Source organism: Paramisgurnus dabryanus, chromosome 8, assembly GCF_030506205.2.
Source record: "Paramisgurnus dabryanus chromosome 8, PD_genome_1.1, whole genome shotgun sequence".
Classification (NCBI taxonomy): domain Eukaryota; kingdom Metazoa; phylum Chordata; class Actinopteri; order Cypriniformes; family Cobitidae; genus Paramisgurnus; species Paramisgurnus dabryanus.
Window position 1 is genome coordinate 6,058,022 of NC_133344.1, and position 22,398 is coordinate 6,080,419.

The window sequence follows — 22,398 nt, forward strand, 5'->3', positions numbered from 1 at the left end:
CTCGCAGATTCGCTTAGAACGCCTTTAAAGGGGCCACGGCATGAAAATCTGACTGTTTTCATGTTTCAGTGTTATGATTAGGTCCGTAGTGCTGCTATCAACCTAGAAAATTTGAAAAAGATCAACCCAGTAACTTAGTTTTGGTAAACCATTCTCTACAAGCACATGAAAAAATAGGTCGTTGAAATTGTGCTCTCCTTATGATGTCATAAGGAGCTCTTATTATAATAATACCACCCCTTAATCCAACCACAGCACTGCCATTTAGTGCAGAGAGAAAATAAATCACAGAACAATTGAGTTTCAATTTCAACAAACCACCATCATTGCGATCAGTGTTTGCACTTGCATTTTAAAGGGCACACCCAAAACGGCACATTTTTGCACACACCTACAAAGTGGCAATTTTAACATGCTATAATAAATTATTTATGTGGTATTTTGAGCTAAAACTTCACAAATGTTCTCTGGGGACACAAAAGATTTATTTGACATCTTAAAAAAGTCCTGTGACATGGCCCCTTTAATTGTTGTGATGACATGCAGAAGGTTTACGGGACATGTTTGCGTTCACACAGAAGCTTGTCTGCCAATTTTATGAGTATTTTCAGTGACCAAAGTGCTGTGTGAATGAGGTGTATGCGTGTGGTTGTTTTATTTTCAGGCAGCAAACATACTGTAACTATATATAAATATATAAATATAAAATAAATGTGATAAATGTGTCAATAAAATATGAAAACTATTGTATAATCTCTTTTATAAACTCTTTTGTTATGTGTCAAACTCGTTTATTTTATGTTGTGTGCTATGTGATTTTAAGAATTGGTTTCAAAATCTTAATTAGGGGTGGGACGGTTGTCATGACCACCGCACCACCGCGGTTGTGTGATGTCACATATCAGGTGAATGATTAAACAAAATAATAAGTAAAAATTGCAGTTTTTTTTACACGTGAAATAATAATAACAAAAGTTGTACAGTAATTTCAAGCCTAAGATACAAATTTATAACATTGTTTTATGTTAATACACAAATCTCCGCTACATTACCATGTATGGCGTTTCCACTAAACTGGTGGATTTTAGCATAACTCAGCACGTTGGAGTTTAGCCATGTCACTGTGTTGTGCGTCTGCTTTAGTTTCTTTTGGTCTCCAGTGACAGTGATACATACACATCACGTTTGTCTTTTGTTGTGAAATAAAAATTTTACCAGGTTAAAGTCGCGCGCATCAGGAAGCGCATTTAGTGAAACTTTATTTTCTTTCACCATTTAAACCACCCTAACCCCCCCATGGACCCCACCACCGCAACACCGGCGGTTGCTGTTGATGGTTCCACCGCGGTGGTAAAAATTTGCCACCGTCACAGCCCTAGTCTTAATGTCATGGGACCATAATGTCTTGGCTTGGATAGGAACACACTGAGAAAGAAATGTTAAGATTATTTAGTAAATGCTTTGTTCATTTTTACAATGATTACGTCTCCTGCCTTCTGCTATAGGCCTATATGCAAGCATTTCACACTCTCATTGCACAGACATCATTGTATAAAAGTTTGTTTTTTTACTTTATTGTTAGAATTTTAATGACAATTACAGTCGAATGTATGTTGTAAAAAAGCAAGAAAGTCATTGTATATGTATACAAATGAAAACAAAGGCTTTAAACTTCAACTGCACTTTCATTTGCACATTCAAGAGAGAATAATTTAAAATAATTTCTTTAAAAACATTCTTTTATTTTAAGGGAAAAAAGGAAACCGTAGAATTCATTATCTTAAAATGTAAGGAATATGAAAAAATTCGAAAATAACTACAGTATGTGTATATAGCCATGTATTTGTACAATCAATCAGCTTTACTGAATGTGTGTTTTTCATAAGGGAGAATAAGTAAACCTGACTATAAATGTAGGTCCTATAAATAAAGCTCCTGACTATAAAATGCAAATTTTACATTTAAAGGCAGGGTTTATGATTTTGAAAAACTTTAGCTGACTAGCTGACAATAAAACTATGGCAAATCAAGTTACATCAGAAGACGTTGTGTTGATCTAACAAGCACATATTGTCCGAATGAGATATTTTTTGTTTGAAGTTAAATGAACTTCTGTCCTGTCTTCCAGTGAGTTTACAGATGAAAGAAAGACACAGATGTAAAAACATTAGCTGTGCGTTTTGTGTGAAGACACTTTCTGATCATCAGATGAGTAACTGCAGTTCACCTGACAGATAACAATGAGATTAAAAACAACACAAAACACTTAAGATAAGACTGTTACTTACTCCAAAGTTTTACCTTCAGTTTAATGGAGTATTGAGGACTTATTCTGGACAACCATCAACTGATATTTCAACATGAGTTTAGTTCAGATCAGACATGATTTAGTCTTTATTGCATTTTGGTCTGGTTTTGTTTTCGTAGTTTTGTGACTTGATTTACGTTTTTTACTACCTAAAGAAAACGTGACAATTTTCCATCGTTTATGAAACATCCTTTTTGTTAATATTTAGGGTGTGGTTTTTAAAACGTTTTTAAAATGTTGTACTGCAACATTATTTATTCATGAAAATACAACGTTGTAAAAACTTTTGTGTTTGTATTTTTAATCTGATCATAAATCTCTTTGTCCTACGATATCTATATGACTTTAAAAGCTTGGTGTTTTGACTTTATTCTTCAGCATTTAATTTCCCGTCTTCTCTCTCCAGTACAGCAGGAGGCGCTGCAGCTCTTTAGTCCGCAGATAAACTCACTAAAGAAAGAAAGAAAGAGCGCGAGTGTGATGTGTCTGTGTATCCTCAGTGTTTTCTCTCTTGCGTGTTTCATTGAGTGTAAACAGTCTCTTGTCTCTGTGTATTTTAGTGTTGAGACATTGAGTAGGAACTGATCTGTCCATGCTGGATTTATTGATGATTTCATCACAGAAATCTCTCAGCTGAAGAAAGAGGTGGCGTTACTGGAGACAATGCTGAGGTCAAGAGGAGATTTAGCAATGAAACGAGAGGTTTGTTCAGCTTAAACATCATTTAACTGAATCATACAACATCAAATCATTTCTAATCTTACTGTCTGTGTGTGTTGTGTTGTCAGGATGTGGATTGTTGTGAATCTTCAGTGTATGTGACTGATGATGGGAGTCTGGATTCAGTGTGGATGAGCAGAGATCAGAGCCGCACACCACAGCCACTGCTGGACTCTAAACTCTCTGAAGAGAAATCCAGACACACACAGGACTCCGAGCTCAGTCTGACTTTACTCTGTTATACTGAGTCAAAGCCCACAGACATTCAGGACACTACAGTGTGTGACGGTAAACAGAGCTTACAGGAGGATCAAACCTCCACAGAGTCTCTGGATTCTGTCTGTAATGCTGGAGAACAGCAGCAGATCCTGCAGACCAAACTGAAGATGTGTTCAGTTAAACTCATCGACTGCACGAACCTCATGATGAAGATTAAAACTGAACCCACAGAAATCAAACCTGAACCCACAGAAATCAATACTGAACCCACAGAAATCAAAACTGAACCCACAGAAATCAAAACTGAACCCACAGAAACCAAACCTGAACCCACAGAAATCAAAACTGAACCCACAGAAGAGGAAGATCGAAATGAGGAAGTTGATGATTTTATTCCATCAGGTATGTCTCCTTAATTATAGTTGTGTTTTGAACATTTTGAACTGTCATGTGAGCAATGGTTTTGGGTTTTCAGTCATAAACTCACTAATTAAAAGACCAAAAAGTGTAAGTACTAAAATGTTAAATGAGTTTAAGATATTTTTAATACTTATTGTGTAACATGCATGTGGGCTTAAAGGGTTAGTTCACCCCAAAATGATAATTTGATCATAAATCACTTACTCCTGTATTGTCCTTAAAGGTTCTTTAAGCGAATCTGTGTGTTGATTTTTTAAATGTGTTTTCAAACAAACTTAGCGTAGTTAACTCCTTCCCCTCCCCCTCCCTTCCGTGCTTTCATGAACACGCCCAAACCCAACCCCCAAATCCTTCTTGGCGTTTATTGGTTAGAACACTTTGTTATGGTTTCTGGTGTAGGTTTGGCCAGTTTGTTATTATTGCAGTTTGTGGAGGCTGGGCTGTCTACAGAGATCGCTTTTTTTACAGTTTGATCAGCGGACAGGAAGCAAGCAGATAGTGAGGAGATGTTTGCTGTATGTAACAAAAAATGTTTTATGGTCTAAAACGCGTGAATTCGCTTGCAGAACCTTTAACCCTGAAGTGCTCCGATTGTCTTCAGATCACATTTTTAGATATTTTTATTAAATTCGGGAGGCGTCTGTCTGTCACATTAACTTCAGTTAGTTTCACAATCCTTTCCTCAGAAAACAATGAAGGACATCGCCAAAAAGGTCCATCAGTCAGTCAATAATATAATAATATTGTGAAGTGACGAGAACACTTTTGTAGAGAAACCAAAACGAACGATTTTATTTAATAATTTGTTCTCCTCCCTGGTTGTTCATGAGCAGACTGCGACACGTCACCTGCTGACATAGTTGCCAATGTTTTTTTATCTGCTTTTTTATTTAAGCCATTATGCAAACATTGTCAACCCTAATCAAACAAACCTAAAGCACCAAAATTAGCTGCTTCAGGTATGTTTGTTTAGGTGTTGCAGCTAAACTCTGATACTGGCCCTCCAGGAGCAGGATTGGTGACCCCTGTTTTAAGTAGGGATGCACCGATCCGATATCTGGATTGGGTATCGGGGCGATCCGGGCCCTTTTTGCTAAATCGGTTATCGGACTAACAGGACCGATCCAATTCCGATATTGTGGGTTACCCGTAGTTCTTACTGACAAGCAATGAAAACGACAAAGTATTATAAGCACCATAAATGTTTTTATGCACTATATTCAAAGTCTTCTTAATACACTCTATAGTCTATAGCTTCATGTGAAAAAACAAATGCATATTTAAGTTCACGGAAACTCTAACTTACTCGCACTGGTGGTGAAGCATATGGATGAAACCTGTCATTCACAAACGCACACACATGATAACTGTAGGCTATTTTAAAGATCTGAATTTGTAAAGTCTCAATTAGGCTTGTTGCGATAGTCGGTGAAACGGTGATTACCGGTGCTTCAGCCTCTCACCGGTTAGATCACTTGCCCACCGCGACACCGTCTTTCACCGTCGTTTTGATATTTTCTTGTAATTAAATCATTTAGTTTCGTTAGAGAGAGCAAACACTTAACTGTATGTGTCTGCTGGCTGAATCCAGCGGAGCTGAACGCGCGTCATCACAGAGCAGCGGCTGCGGGTGTCAGATTTCATTCCTGTCAGACTGTGGCGAGCAGACGATGGCAGAAGCCGCGTGCTTACTCGTTTTTGTTATAATATACATATATGATGTTTAATATAGGCGAGATCGTTTTGTTGTTGTGTTTTTCCTTAAGAATAATAATAAACCCATCATTCAAGCAGCGCTTTATGGAGGAATAGCCGGTTGCTCTGCTTGGGACTGGCGGGTTTCTGTCAGAAGTACCTGCGCACATTGACTCAAGCACTTAAACCAGCTGTTGCACTCACATTTGCACACAAATTCATACGCGATTTAACGCAGCGTACGCAAGCGCTGGATTTAAACAACAGTTGCATCTAACTCAAAAGTGAAAGTAAAATGCGCACTTCTGTGGATTTATAAGCCCCTCCCACACGGTGAAACCGGTAAAACCGGGTTTGTCACGCGCTGATTAACCGGTGGGAAAATTCTGTCACCGCAACAACCCTAGTCTCAATAAGCCGTTGGATGGTTGCAATTCACTATGTGCTGAACACAGGGCGAATCTATTCTCTTTGTTATGAACTTTTCATTGCTATCGAGCGAGGATTCCCATGGAGGGTGCTTCAAGAGCATAAATTCTGTGCCCAGGAAGGCATAATCGTAGCGTACAGGATGATTTAAGTTCTTCTCTTTTATGTGCATAAAAGGTCCGGTCAAGTGCATAATTCCCAAAATAACCATCTGCACACTAAAGCTGTGACAGTTTTGCGCAATTAAGGAAAATATATTTAGCATATTTATTTGATCAAACGTGCCAATTATATGTCTTCTAAACACTGCCATGATTAATAATTAACGTTTATGTAACTTGTAAATCATTTGAAATTATTGTTTTTCAATGTAAATTATACTAGATATAGCAGAAAGCACTTTACACATTTAAGAATTTTACTATTAATTCAACAATGATATCGGATTGGTATCGGGTATCGACAGATATACAAAGCCCAGGCATCGGTGCATCTCTAGTTTTAAGCATTTACCCATTATCAGATGTCGGTTTTGTAATATCGGCTTGACCAATAAATGCCGCCATCTTGTGACCGTTTTGAGATTTGGCGCTGGATGCCATTTCACCACTGAGAAGAGGAGACAACAACAGCGTGCACACCAAATATGACGGCGGAGTGACGCAACTTCATTAAAAGGACTTTAAAGCAGCACCAAAAGTTTTTTTTACCTTAAAATAACGTTTCCAAAAAAGTTTCAGTGGTTCATCCACTCAAAACAGGGTGAATGGCACTTTCACATTCGCTTTGCAGCCCTCTATCGGCCAAAACCGCACTAAAGAAGTTTCCAAGCGTCGGGTAGTGGTCCCTCTCGACGAGGGAGACGTGCAGGTGCTCACGTGAAGCAGAGACTTTTGCGGAGGTCTTGTGCTGTTGTGCTGTGGGAAACAGCTGGCGGCATCATGGATCTGGCTGCGGAGCCTCGGGGTTGGCGGTGTTCTCATTTGCTGTCAGTATATCCAGACGGAGGTTTGTCAGCGATGAGGTTTTATCAGGATGCAAAGTTTTCACCACATGTCAGAGGTGCAGACTTGGGCAATTTGATCGGTGTGAAGATGGTAAAGTCGAGCCTTATTTCAGCAGCCCCTACGGTTGCACAGACTTTACAGATGTCGCTTGTAAATGCACGCTCGATCTCAAACAAGACATTCATCTTAAATGACTTTATATTACATAATGTCTTGGACTTCCTATTTATTACAGAGACATGGATAAATCGGGATGAGTGTAGTCCTTGCGAGGAAATTTGTCCACCTGATTATATGTTAATAAATACACCGAGACTGATGGGTCGTGGCGGGGGTTTAGCGACTGTTTGCAAGCAGCAGTATAAATGCCGCCGTTTATCGACCGCATGTTATTCGAGCTTTGAGGTTCAGTTATTAAGACTTGAGTTTTATAAGTCTGTCCTGGGAGTAGTTGTTTATCGACCTCCAAAGTATAGCCAAGTTTTTATTCAGGAATTTTCTGAGTTTTTATCTACTATTTTATTACTGTCTGATCATATTTTAGTTGTTGGGGATTTTAACATTCATATCTGCTGTCCTGGGAAGCCTTTGGAGAAGGAGTTTTCTAATTTGATGGACTCACTTAACTTTATACAACATGTACTTGGTCCCACACATGAACAAGGACACACTTTGGACCTTGTTTTTTCTTTAGGTTTGTCTATCTGTGATGTTGCTGTAAATGATGCCTGTATTTCAGATCATCTGCCTGTTACTTTTAACGTAAAGGTCCAAAGTGAGAAGGTGGAGCAACAGCTTTCCTATAGACACTCCCGTACAATCACGCAGTCCACACCACAGGCGTTTGGTGATATTTTTAGTAGGGGTGTGCCGGTTTCAGAATTGGTGATGACGGTTATGACGTGAGTCAAATGTGACGGTTCGTCACATAACCGTCAGTGGGGGGCGTTTTGCTCGTTTAAATGCTCGTGGATTGACAGGAAAGTGTCATTTTACCATAAAATCATGAATGTGATGCCAAGTGTGTTTTAAACAGTAATAACTTTGAACAATTTAACAGAAAGCAATGAAATATTTAAAAAAAAACACACTGTTGCCAGAAGACTGCGCTGTCACTCTCTGCTCAGCATAAATTAATCCTCTATCTATCATCTATCTTAATAATCTTCAAAGAAACAGATTTGTGCATTGGGCTTTTTATGTCTGTAATTGTGTCTATATCTGTCATTACATGGACCAGAACAGCACGAAAACAATGTGGATTAAAAGCGTATTAAAGAGGTTTTGCTCATAAATGCGCAGGTAGAAAGTAATATGAACTTGAGATTGTTATTAAACGAAGCCACAACGGCCATGCGCAGCAAACGCTCTCCGCAGACGCGCTGCACAGTGCTCACCCGGCGTTTAAATAAACTAGACACTGATTAGCTACTTGCTCTACGTTTCTTTAAAACTAACAGCAAGACAACTAGCAGTGAGTGTGCGTTCAAGAGAGTTAGTAGATTAGCATGGGAGGATTTGAACTTGAAAAGCGGAGTGTACTGATGCCTTTCCGCGGTTAAAACAACATTCCTTTTCATGGTCATTCATGTTTATTTGATGTTATAAATTAACTAGAAGGAAGAGATGATTGGAAAGATGAGACTTTGTTTAATATGTTAAATCTCAAAAGTAACCGAAAAGTAACCTGGTCTGTCCTGTATGTCAGCGCGTTGTCAGTGTCTGCTCCGCTCTGTATTTTTCACTGCGTGAGAACGTGAGGGGGCGTGTAACACAGACTGTTAACAATTGTTTTTAATTACTATTTAAAAATTCTTTATGATAAAAAATGTTTTAAAAAATATTTTAATAACACGGTTTTGGCGGTTATAGAGTTCTAATGACGGTGTTCAACTATAACCGTCGGTCTCACGGTTATATAATGACCGTCACACCCCTAATTTTTAGTACTTGTTCTAATGTTTCATGGCCTGAGTCTGTAGTTACTACGGCAGACCCAGATGAGTTACTTACTGTTTTTAATTTTGTGTGTTCTGGAATTTTAGACACTGTTGCTCCATATAAGATCAAGCATAGTAAAGTTAATCATCAGCCGTGGTTAAATGAACAAACTCGGACTCTCAGACAACAGTGTAGGCAAGCAGAACGGGTTTGGAAGAAGGAAAAACTTGTGATCCATCAACAGTTTTTACGTGAGTCACGGGTGGGATATCAAAAGGCTGTAAAGGATGCTAAATCAGCATTTTTTTCCAAAATTATATCACAGCACTCGAAATCACCAAAAATTTTGTTTCAATCGATTAATAGGTTTCTAAACCCAAACACTGTCTCAATACCACCATCCACTGAGTGTTGTGAGAAGTTTTTAAATGTCTTTTTAGATAAAGTAAACTCAATTAGATCTGGGTTTCAGGATCGAAATGACTTGTCAGGAGGTATTTTTAGAAATGTTAGTACGTTTGATAAGTTTGATTTGGTTTCAATTAAAGACATCAGTCTTATTATTTGTAAATTAAATCGCCCAGCTGCTAGTTGGGACGTTTTACCTTTTGATTTGCTGGCCGCGACATTTGATTACATTGGGCCTTGTATTACTGCCATGGTTAATTGCAGTCTTTATACAGGCATTTTTCCTTTAAGTTTTAAGCAGGCGGTTATCCAGCCCCTTCTTAAAAAGCCCTCTCGACCCGTTGGATTTTACAAATTATAGGCCCATTTCAAAGCTGCCTTGTATCTCTAAAATTTTGGAAAAGGTAGTTTTATCTCAGTTAAACACTTTTTTGGCTAGAAATGAGGTGTTGGATGTCTTTCAGTCTGGTTTTCGGGCAGGACACAGTACTGAATCAGCTTTACTGCGAGTCTCAAATGATTTATTACTTATTGCAGATTCAGGTAATGTTGGGGCTCTAATTATGTTGGATCTTAGTGCTGCTTTTGATTTAATTGATCACGATATTCTAATTAATCGTTTGCATGACGTTGTAGGGCTGAGAGGTATGGTTTTAAAATGGTTCTCCTCATATTTAAGGGGTCGTTCAATCTGTGTCAGGGTTGGGGATTTTTCCTCCCGGCCAGCTTCTCTTGATTGTGGAGTACCTCAGGGTTCAATTCTGGGTCCTATTCTCCTTTCTTTATTTTTGTTGCCTTTAGGCCAAATTTTTAAGAAATATGGTATATTTTATCATCTATATGCTGATGACATTCAGATTTACTTACCGATTGGAGCTGGAGGATCAAGCCCTACTTTATCCCTGGTTGCTTGTTTAAATAGGTGACTACTTGGTTAGAGCAAAATTGCCTGCAGTTAAATGCAAGCAAGTCTGAGGTCATGGTGTTTGGGATGAATAAGGACGACATTAGTTTAACGGACTTCCTAGGTACATGGGAAACATATGTTCAGCCTAAAATAAGAAATTTAGGTGTAATCTTTGATTCTGCACTTATGTTTGACCATCAGATTAAAAACGTGGTAAAAAATTGTTTTTTTTTTTCAGTTAAGGACTATTGCGAAATTAAAATCGTTTTTGTCTGTTCCTGATCTGGAAACAGTGATTCACGCATTTATTTCTTCACGCTTGGATTACTGCAATGCTTTATATGCAGGCGCCAGTCAATCTCTTATTTCAAAATTGCAGCTGGTTCAAAACGCTGCAGCAAGGCTTCTTACTGGTACTAAGAAAAGGGAGCATATTACACCAGTTCTGAAAAGGCTCCATTGGCTCCCTGTGAAATATCGGATACAGTATAAGGTTTTGTTATATGTTTACAAAGCTGTGCATGAGTTGGCCCCAGAATATATCAAGGATCTGGTGGTTAAGAACTCTGGCAGATCCCAAAGGTCTTTTAACTGCTTACTACTATATGTTCCAAGAACGCGTCTTAAGACGAAAGGGGATCGAGCGTTTTCAGTCATTGGCCCTAGGTTGTGGAATGCTTTGCCTCCTGATATTAGATCTGCACCGTCAGTTGATGTTTTTAAAATTTGTGTGAAAACTTATTTGTATTCTGTATCTTTTAATTCTTGATGCTCTATTGTATATTGTATTTTGTATGCTTTATTTCTTGGTTTTAGTTGTACAGTCCTTTGGTCTACGTTGTAGTGGAAAGGGCTATATAAATAAATGAGACTTGAGACTTGAGACTGTAGTTCGAGTGAAAACTACAAAAATTTGCTTTACGGCAGACCTACAATCCAATCAGAGCCAGCTATGCTTAGGGATGGGTACCGAAACCCGGTTCTAAACTTGCCCCGGGGCTAAATTATTAAAGACCGTAGTATCAGTAAGATCTGACGCTATCGGTTCTGCTTTCGGTCCTGGAGAAAAAGATAAAAATAAATGTTCTATGTATTCTTGAATAATTATGTTTTCATAATTACACATTTTGTGCACATTTTGTCTCACCAAACATTTCTAATTTGAGATAATATTAAGATGTTTGTCTGTGAGATCTGCGAGATCTCTGATGCGCACCGCGGAGGCTGTCTGTCTCACACACACACACACAACGACGAGCGCGGCGCATGCATACGCATAACAGCACGAAAACTCCCGCTTAATTACAAGACTGACAATGGCGGATAGAGCAAAACGTTCAAAAGTGCGGTTATACTTTACTAGAGTTGATGCAGACAACGCTCGTTGTCATATAGGTAAGTGCAACAAGATGTTTGCATGTAAGGGCGGAAACACAAGCAATCTGTCAAAGCATCTTTTAAAAGTGCATTACGTGCAGACAGAAACTGTGTCCCAATTCAAGGGCTGCGACCTTCTAAGCATACGACCTTAAAAGGTGAGCACTCGGTCTGTCAAGGTGGCAGCCTGAGAAGTCCGCGAAGAGAACTGAAATGAGATGGTCTAATCCTCGGAGGACCCATAATTTGCGTCACCTGCTGCACGCGCCCACCGCGGCTGTCAGGCATGTACTGTATGCTAACATCATGTTGAATCAACGTTGTTCACGTCATTTAAAATAAATGTACAATATCCCTAATTGGTTACCTTACGTTGAAATTCTGTTGACTTCTTTTGGGAGAAATGACGTTATGCATTCAACATATTTTCTACTTGTTTTAAAATCCCAAATAAAGAAAATTCAGTATGTAAACATTTATTTGGCTAAATGCACAGCACTTCAAGTTAGTTTACAAAATAGCCTACAGATAAATATCCTATTTAAAGTATTTTTTCTGCAGCTTTCACGCTGGTGCATTAACAAATATATGTATATTATTTAGAAATTATATCCAAAAATGTATTTGTAATAATGAAATGCAGACACATAATTAACTTAATCATGTGAACATAGGTTCATGATCAAATGTTAACATTGGCCAAAGTACCGATAAGAATACCGTTAAAGTACCGGACCGTTAAGCAGTATCAGTAAGAGTAGTAATACCGTTAAAATCTAAAAGGAATAGTCTACGCTTTTGCCATATTAAACTATGTTATTACCTCAACCTAGACAAATTAATACATACCTATCTTTTTTCAATGCGTGCACTGTACAATATGTTGTGAATGTGTTAGCATTTAGCCTAGCCCCATTCATTCCTATGTTACCAAACAGGGAAGCCACCAAACACTTCCGTGTTTTCCTTATTTAAAGACTGTTACATGAGGAGTTATACCAGTAAGTATGGTGCCACAAAATAAAACTTTTTTTTTTGGTACCATAGGAATGAATGGGGCTAGGCTAAATGCTAACACATTCACAACACGCTGTACAGTGCACGCATTGAAAAAAGATAGGTATGTATTAATTCGTCTAGGTTGAGGTAATAACATAGTTTAATATGGCAAAAGGGTAGACTATTCCTTTAACGATACCCATCCCTAGCTATGCTGCAGTATTTACGACAGTGCTAATGAACAATTAGGCGTCTAACCTGTAGGGGAAGCAAAGAGCAATAACTCTTTAGTGTTGCTTTAAGTATACTTACTTTGCTCAAATTAAGCAATTTATTTAACATAACAGACATTAAAGGTTCTCTAAGCGAATCTGCGAGACGTTAGTTATTGTTGACTTTCGAAACTGTTTTCAAACAGACGGAGCGTAGCTAACTCCTCCCCCTCCCTTCCGTGCTTTCATGAACGCGCCCAACCCCCACCCCCAAATCCTTCTTGTCGTTTATTGGCTGGAATACTTTGTTTTGTTTTGTGAGCTAGGTTTGGCCATTTGTTGATATTGCCGTTTGTGAAGCTTGGGCTGTCTACAAAGATCGCGTTTTTTAACAGTTTGATCAGCGGACAGGCAGCAAGCAGATAGTGAGGAGATGTTTCCGGTATGTAACAAAAAATGTTTTATGGTCTAAAACGCTTCAATTCGCTTAGAGCCCCTTTAATGCACAGATGAGATGTGTTATAAATGCCTGAAGAGTCACGTAAATCAGTGGTTCTCAAACTTTTTCAACGTGCGGCCCGGCCCCCCGTGTGCACGGAGCTTTCCTTCGCAGCCCCCCCAAAGGAAAAGTAATGACAAATGTGTTCTAAAACGTAACATTTTAATTGAGCAAAACATATAAAATTATACAAAGTAGTGCTGTTTGTTAGTAGCCTTATTTTTTTTAGGTTTAATTACACAGAATGTATGATGAATTAATTTATTTTATAAAATGTCATAAAACTGGGGCCCCCTAGTTAAACTAGCCATGAGCACAGTGATGCTCGATGCCAAACACACACCTGGGCTTTTTAACATCATGCGAGACGAGGCTGCCTGCTAACACAACGAAATGGCATCCGCACTGGATCTGATAGGGTCCGATACAGAAAATAGACCTTTCTTACAACTTCCGTATTTATGACTGGAAATACGCAGTCGTCATGAAAATCTACTTCCTTCGCAGTCAAGGCAACGTAAAAAGCCATATCTGTTTCATTTATTCCCTGTTGATGGTGAAGTTGAACAGAAGTGGATTCGGGCTATCCAGGGGGGTGAAGGACCAAACTTCACCATAAAAAAGTGGATCACTTATGTATGCAGCTGACACTTTACTAAAGACGACTACATTTAAGGGCTTACTGTTTGCCACTTGCAACCACATGCTGTCCCTTGCCGTTTTCCTTGGAATGAGTTCACCCCGACACGCAAACATACGCACACGTCTTTTTTAAAGGAAAATTGTTGTTTTGATAAATATCAGTCCGGTTTTAGACCTCAACACAGTACAGAATCTGCATTGTTAAAAGTTTTAAATGATTTATTGTTGATTGTTGACTCTGGCAAGTGTGCTGTTTTAATTTTATCGGACCTCAGTGCGTCATTCGATACTCTCGATCATGATATTCTTATAAAAGGCCTATAGCTTATTGGAATCCAGGGACATGTTTTAGATTGGTTTGTTTCCTATTTAAAAGATCGAACCTTCTCCATAGAAACTGGGAAATATACATCATCATCCGCACCAGTTTTGTATGGGGTTCCACAGGGCTCAATTTTGGGTCCTGTTTTATTTTCCTTATACATGCTTCCTCTGTATGCTATATTTAAGAAGCACCATGTCTCATACCACTGTTACGCGGATGATACTCAGTGTTATGTCCCCTTGCATCCAACGGATGTTTCTTGTTTACAGTGTTCATATGATTGTCTGAGGGATGTTAACTCTTTCACCGCCAGCGTTTAAAAAAAAAAGTTGCCAGCCAGCGCCAGCGTTTTTCATGATTTTCATCAAAGTTTAATGCCTTCCAGAAAATGTTCTTCTTTAAATAAATAAACATACAATATACCAAATGAAAGAACAGACCCTCTGCTTTCAAACAAAAAAACCGTTTCATGCTACCTTTAGTGGTTCTTTTGCAATCACCTTTTGAATATGGGTAGGTTTTTGCAAAAACTCCATATTTTGAGCAAAAAGCAAAAATAATTCCATATTTGTGACGGACTTTTCATAGAGATCCCATTCAGAGCGATCTTTAAAACAGACACGGACATGCAGCAGCTTGCCATAGGGCAATACTTCCGGTTTTAAAAAGTTGCGGAAGGGTTAATAGCGGTATTGCGGAAAGACGGAAAATCTCGTCATTGGCGGGGAAGCGTTTTCTCTTAATTGAAGAGATATCTCGTCAATGGCGGGGAAAGAGTTAAAGAGTGGATGTCTGCCAATTTCCTCCAGTTAAATGAGACTAAGACAAAAATTTTTATCTTTGGGTCCCCTGCTTCTATCGAGGTTGTGGCCAGTAAACTGGGTCACTTATCTACAGTGTTTGGAATAACGCCGTTTAAAAGAACGGCGTTACGTAACGACGTTCATTTTTCAGTAACGGGCTAATCTAATTAATTACTTTTCCCGCCGTTACAACGCCGTTAACGTTACCGGACGTTAAATGCGGTGCGTTACTATGCACTGACTTTACCTGTGTGATCCAAACGCAACCCTGGCTCACACAGCTAGTGAGGAGGTAGGTTAATAACGAGATAAGCGATTATGATTGGCTAAGGCAGAGTAATGTGTTTCATGGTAGCCAATCAGAGCCAGTGTTGTTATACACATGCCAGCGCACGCGCCTGCGGCGACACACACACAGGGCGAATTCCAATCGAAAGTGATGATCACTATGCCCTATTCCCTTCGAAAATCAAATCTCTTGATGTATAAACTCTAGATAAAGTTGCGCAATGTTGTCTGATAGTGTGGCTAATTAAAATACACTTGGTGATAAAATACAGCGTCTTTTTCTGTTTATTTGGATTTTACATCCCCTTCGCGAAGTGCCCTTCAAGGGCGCACAAACGGCATTTGGAATTTACCCACACACACCGAACAGCTAAACAGAGATTCGCGGCAGCAGAAGAGATGGCGAGTCAGGAGAAGCAATCCGATGAAAAGTTGGCATTTTCAAGGTGGAGATATAAGCACTACTTCAAATTCATTGTGGTCAAAGCAAGAACGTGCATGTAATGTGTACATTATGTCCGGGAGCGAAGACTTTGTCGACATCCGTTGTAAGCAACTCTAATTTAATGAATCATATTGTTAAACTGTTTACTTTTTTAATGAAGAAAACGAAATACAGCAGCCTATGTCTTCCAGACTATTTATCTCAGTTTGATTTATTTAATATTTATCTCAGTTTGATTTATTTAATTTGCTACAGTTATTGCAAACACACTTTATATTATTTAACTGTTTACTTTTGAAGAAAATACCTGACGTACAGAATGTCTACCAGACCAGTTGTCTGACATTGGGAGTTTGATTTATTTAATTAAGAATACGACTACAGAGCAAACACACTTTTTGTTGTTTAAAAGTTAACTTTTTGTGAACAAAACACTTGGAAGTACAGGTTGTTTACTTGACCAGTTGTCTCAGGTTGAGAGAGTTTTATTTCATTTAGTTTGCTGAAGTTAAATGCACTTTATATGGTGTAACTGTTTACTTTTCTTACAAAGATAATACTTGAAGTGTAGGATAAAACTCTTGCTGTCTGTTGACGTGCAATAAATATGGAAAGTTATGTATGATCACCTGTCTGTTCTACTCATTTCAACTGACATGTGAAAACTGCTAAAAAAAATACAAATTCTTTGACATATAGCAACTTTTTTTTTACCGTAACGCAAATAGTTACTTTCCCTGGTAACGAGTTACTTTTATTATAGAGTAATTCAGTTACTAACTCAGTTACTTTTTGGAACAAGTAGTGAGTAACTATAACTAATTACTTTTTTAAAGTAACGTTCCCAACACTGCTTATCTAATAATCTCCATTCACATGCCAGAAACTTATGAAAGGTTGGTTACATGGTTACTTTTGATTCTATTTTAACCTTCGATAAACAGATTAATGCGGTAGTCAGAAGTTGTTTTTATCAGTTAACATCGCAAAAATTAAGTAATTTTTAACATCAAGAGACATGGAAACTATAATACATGCTTTTATTTCATCCAGATTGGACTATTGTAATGTATTCAGTGTTTCCCCTACCATTATATAAGGGGGGCGCCCCGCCCTCCTTACGGCTCCACCCGCCCCCCTTGAAGGTCAAGTAAATTTGATTTGATTTTCTATGAAGTGCCAGAGAACAATTTGTTATTTTATTAAACAAACTAAACAGCCCTCAAGTAATATGTTATTTATCTTATTTCCACGATGGCATGATTCTGTCAGTGTTTGCGCGTTTACTTACAATTATCCAATTGAGTGCGCACATTTATATTTTACTGTTGGGCTAAATTTACTGCGCATGCTCTCTCTCTGTGCAGCACGCGCCTCTCTCTCCCATAACTGGTGACGGTGTTTTGAAAGTCCGCCTCCGTATACTTTATTTTTCTGCGTAAACATCAACAGTCACGGATGTTACTGACAGAGAAGACGACTGCTCGAGTTTATCATGACTTTCCCACACACACGCGCGCATTATCTCCCTCCCTCTCATGCTATACATGCCCGCCCCACGCACGTGTTTTGTAGTAACTCTGTGTAACAGACAGTAACATTGTATGCTGTCATATTTCTGAATTTGCGAATGACGCGAATCGGGCGGCACAATTGCCGCGAAAACACGCGCTTTTCCCTTTAAACACGTCTTCGCGCAAGTTGAAAATATGCAGATCAAGCGAAAAAACTCAGAGCAGCTTCAAGAACAAGCACGCAGGATCTTTTGACATTGTAGAGGAGAGAGAGACCGAGAGAGAGAGAGAGAGAGAGAGAGGTAAGAATAGTGCCCACGTTGAGAGAACTTAATAGAAGACTAAAGTATGTATGTCATTCATCTAATTACAGTATGTTAACTGGATAACACTGGATATAACTCATTGTATAGTTTAGTAAAATAATGTATTTTGATTACACAAATCAAACATATAGTGATTGTTTTACTAGCTGCTGACCAGCATAGGGAATCTCTATGGCTAATTTATAAGACATGTTGTTGATACAGTACTGTGTGTTGTACCTTTTCTTGATAATTAAGTATTTTGGGGTAGCATCTTATGCCTAGAATTATTCAAGGAGATTGATTCTTTTAACTTCCTTCAACGTTTGATCAATTGTGCATAATGACATGTGCAACAAATGGATATAGGGTGTCAAACTCATAGACTTGCATCATTTAAGACGCTCTTTTTAAAATATTTTGGGTCAACCTCTGACACAGATTTAAAGCTGAAACTTATCAAATCCTGTCAGAAGTCCAATGTCATTGAAACACACCAGTGGCTTTGCTGTCATCAGGATTAAACATGTTACCCCTCGAAGTACCCCTCCCCACAGAGCTCCCACATAACAAATCACAATTTAACCCCTGTATATACATACCCAACCAATCCCCCCCCAAAGATGAAAACCTAGGGGAAACACTGGTATTATACCTGGGTGTTTCACAGTCTTTCTTGTCACGTCTTCAACTTGTTCAAAACACTGCCGCTCGATTGTTTTGATTTTGGTTTTTGTTTTTATTATATGTCTACATTTTGTACAGCACTTTGGCCAACAGCTGTTGTTTTTAAACGTGCTTTATAAATAAATATGACTGACTGACTGACTGACTGGCACACAGACATTACCAGACAAAAATGTTAACTGATGATGATAGGATCCGGCTAACGTTATTGTTGTTACACACAAGACGTTCACTTGGCAAATCTGTCAATGAAGTTGTGTGGACTTTTGATCCATTTTAAACTTGCCCGGATTTGTTTTTCTGGTGTGTAGACGCTTGACAGGAACTCCGCTTTCACAACGATTAAGTTTTTTCGGTTATTGTGAGAAATGTCTATACAAATACGGTTAGGATACTGAAAGCAAAGACTCTCTTCAGGGAAGCCTACAAGATTACCATTATTTAATAAATTGCTCTGAAATGAGTATGTTCAGCAACAACACAAGCAGCTTTCTTTTAAAAAACTTGCAAGTGGACAAAAAAGACCGATTAAAAGTGTAAGTGGAATGTGTAAACGGGAATGTGTCTCTCTCGTCCACTTCTAATCCAATCGACCAAAGGTGTCTTAATAACCAGGTGTAAAAATGTTGTGAAGAAACTGCGTGACTCCCGCTGCCTGAACTGAGAGACCACTGACTGCATTAAATGGACAAACAAGTACTTGCATCATTCAAAAGCATTTCTTTGTTCTGTGAAAACGTTCATATCGGCTGTATATCTGCGGCTTATACGCCGATACACCTATATTTGCGACAGGCTCATATCAGCGATTAAAATTGGCAAACCGATAAATCGGTCGGGCTCTGTTTATTACATTGTATGCAGAGAGGGAGTGATTGTTATTATTATAAGGATTTGTTCAGTTGAATAGTGTTGTTGTAAGTCTGTCAAAAACAGTAGTATAACAGTAAATAAAAATTGTTTCAGCATATCGGTTATCGGGCAAATAAGTTCCAAATAGTCCGTATCGATAAAAAAAATAATTATCTGTCGATCTCTACTGAAGACAATCTGAGCTCTTTGGGGTTTAGAACGACACAGGGAAAAGTGATCATTTTGGGGTAAACTATCCCTTTAAAAAATATTTCATCTCATTTTAGAAGTGTCATCATATAATGCAACAAGGATGGTGAAAGTCGTTGTCTGTACAAATAAAAAATATTGCTCCGTTTGACGACTCTTACAAAAATGTGGATTACTCATAATCATGCATAACATTAATGGGCGGTTTCCTATACAGGGATTAGACTAGTCCTAGACTAAAATAAATGTAAGAGCTGACACTGACACTGTAAGAGCTGACACTGACATATCATAAAATACATCAGTGCCCTTTGTTTGGCCTCAAAATGCACACCAGTAATGTTTTCAGTAAGGCATGTTTGTTAAAACTAGTTATATTCCTTAATTAAACTAAGGCCCAGTCCTGATTTAAGCTAATCCTTGTCTTGGAAACCACCCTATATGTTTTGTCATTGATCACTAGTTATATTGTTATTATTTTAATAAAATATAACAAAAATAATTACAATGTTTTTTTGCTGTGTACAAATGTTGGTTTATTTGATGTGCAATGACCAAGCTGTAATAACAGGACTGACACCTGTCTTCTGTCTATATGTGTGAATCTAGAAAAAGATACAGAATCTCAATTCTTCATCCTTCTTTGTGTAAATAAGAGTGAAAAGACAATTTAATTGTTTCATGTTTCTTTCAGATGTGAAGAGTGATTCATGTTTGGATATAAAAATAACGTCCTCAACATCATTCAGCTCACAGAGACATTTAGAGAGACATGAGAGAAAACACACAGAACAGAAACTCTTCACCAGATCTGAGATCAGCTTTACTACCTTACAAGAGAAGAAACTTCATTCAGAAGACCACAGAGAGAAGAAGAAGAAGAAGAAGAAGTTGTTTCACTGTGAGCAGTGTGGGAGGATTTGTGTCTCTTCCTCTAAACTAAATATTCACATGAGGACACACAGTGGTGAAAAGCCTTTCAACTGCACTGAATGTGGAAAATACTTCAGAACCAAACAAAATCTTAAAGTTCATCAAAGACTTCATACAGGTGAAAAACCTTTCAAATGCGCTCAGTGTGGAAAAAGCTTCTCTAGTTCATCTCAATTAAAAGTTCATCAGAGAGTTCACACAGGAGAAAAAACGTACGAGTGTCCTCACTGTGAGAAGAGATTTAGCTGTAAACGTGGTCTGAAGACTCATATGCTTTCACACACCAATGAGAGACCATATCAGTGCAGTGAATGTGGAAAAACCTTTAGGGATTCAGGTTCATTAAAAAAACACCAGAATATTCACTTTAAAGAGAAACTCTATCAGTGTTCACACTGTGATAAACGTTTCTGCCATAAATATAAGCTGATAATCCATGAGAGAGTTCACACTGGAGAAAAACCTTACAAATGCTGTCAGTGTGACAAGACTTTTCACTATTCACGTTACTTAAAAGCCCATCAGAGAGTTCACACTGGAGAAAAACCTCGTCACTGTAGTGTCTGTGGGAAGAGTTTTAGTAACAAATCAAACTTACTAAGGCACCAGAAAGTTCATACAGGTGAAAAACCTTACAAATGCTCTCAGTGTGACAAGACGTTTACTTACTCATCTAACCTAAAATCCCATCAGAGAGTTCACACTGGAGAGAAACCTTACGTCTGCGCTCAATGTGGAAAGTGCTTCTCTAGTTCATCTCAATTCAGAGTTCATCAAAGAGTTCACACTGGAGAGAAACCTTACGTCTGCGCTCAATGTGGAAAGTGCTTCTCTAGTTCATCTAAATTCAGAGTCCATCAGAGAGTTCATACTGGAAAGAAACCTCATCACTGTGGTGTCTGTGGGAAGAGTTTTAGTGTAAAGGATACCTTACTAAGGCACCAGAGAGTTCATACAGGTGAAAAACCTTACAAATGCTCTCAGTGTGACAAGACTTTTGCTTATTCAGGTCACTTCAGAGTTCATCAGAGACTTCACACTGGACAGAACCTTTAACTCTTTTCCCACCAACGTTTAAAAAAAGTTGCCAGCCAGCAGCAGCATTTTTCATGATTGTCACAAAAGTTTAATGTCTTCCAGAAAATGTAAAATATATCAAATAAAGAAATAGACACTCTGCTTTCAAACAAAAAGACGTTTCATCCTACCTTCATTAGTTATCTTGTATTGTGGAAAGCCGGAATTACTCGTCATTGGCAGGGAAGCCTTTTTTTTATTACAACAATGGTGGAAAACCAGAACGTGAATAATAGACTGACGAGTAGAGCATCTAAATCGCTATTAGAGGGGTGTATGGTGTGCTGCTTTTGGGCTTCCAGGGACACTTGTAGGCTGTAACTACATGACTGCAGGTGAAGGTGGCAATGTGATAAATATTGCATCTACTTTGACGTATGATGTCATATGACAGTCTAGTAGTGGTGTCCCATTTCTTAGGGGAATATTATTAACCCTTCCCCTTTTCACACTGTTTTAGGAGGCAAGGTTAAGGGTTAGGCGTATAAAATAGAATTGGAATTGGCTTCAGCTGACACAGAGGAGGACTGGAATCTGGAGTGCATTCATGAGCGACCACATTCAAAATAACAAGTATTTTGTTATAATGTGCAAATGTTTTTTTCTGAAATAGTTTTTTCTATGTGCTTTGGTGGGCAGAGAAGTTCTGAATTGATATACATCATGTAATATGTAGTCCTGACTCATTCTCTTTTGATAATCATGTCATTTTGTTATGTGTATATTTGGAGTTTCCAAGTGCACTTTTTCTGAAAGGACGCCTGGACTTTTTGAAATAAAAGCTCACAGAAACACCATTTTTTGGAGTATCATTCTTAAATTTGAATCACAGCATGGTCAGACATTCAGTTTACCTATATGGTGTCCCCAAGTGTCTTACATGACCATTTCATACCTTTTTTGCTAAGTGAAAGTCATTTAATATTTTACCTTGTTTTACTCTGTTTCTTTACTACTCTGAGTTGTTATGACTATTAGGCAACAATATGTCAAGTGTCTAGTTTCAAACAAGACCAGAATTATGAATATAGATAGACCATAGGGTTTAAGAGCTGCAGACGCTTTAGTTTGGAGTTGTCATTTTTCAGAAAATGCTCAAAAATAGAAGTGCTGGCTAACAGGTTATACTTTAAAAACTGTTATCCTGCAATGAAAGATATCACTACATTTAAGACT

The 22,398-nt window shown here is 38.3% G+C and overlaps 1 protein-coding gene across 1 annotated transcript; it reads left to right on the forward strand.

Annotated features, from left to right (window-relative positions):
• The first annotated feature begins 863 nt into the window (after positions 1-863).
• LOC135771686 (uncharacterized) lies at positions 864-22,019 on the forward strand. Its single transcript, XM_073815489.1, has 3 exons — positions 864-905; positions 3,097-3,649; positions 19,907-22,019. Exons 1-3 carry the CDS (start codon positions 864-866, stop codon positions 21,199-21,201), a joined length of 1,890 nt encoding a protein of 629 aa, XP_073671590.1. The 3' UTR covers positions 21,202-22,019.
• Positions 22,020-22,398: the final 379 nt, after the last annotated feature.

What these genes read in the sequence shown, in the direction of transcription:
- LOC135771686 (XM_073815489.1), top strand. Translation starts at nt 864, where the DNA reads ATGACCACCGCACCACCGCGGTTGTGTGATGTCACATATCAG. An exon ending in TGTGTGATGTCACATATCAG is followed by an intron (nt 906 to 3,096) that starts GTGAATGATTAA and finishes TTGTGTTGTCAG; the next exon opens with GATGTGGATTGTTGTGAATC. An exon ending in TGATGATTTTATTCCATCAG is followed by an intron (nt 3,650 to 19,906) that starts GTATGTCTCCTT and finishes TGTTTCTTTCAG; the next exon opens with ATGTGAAGAGTGATTCATGT.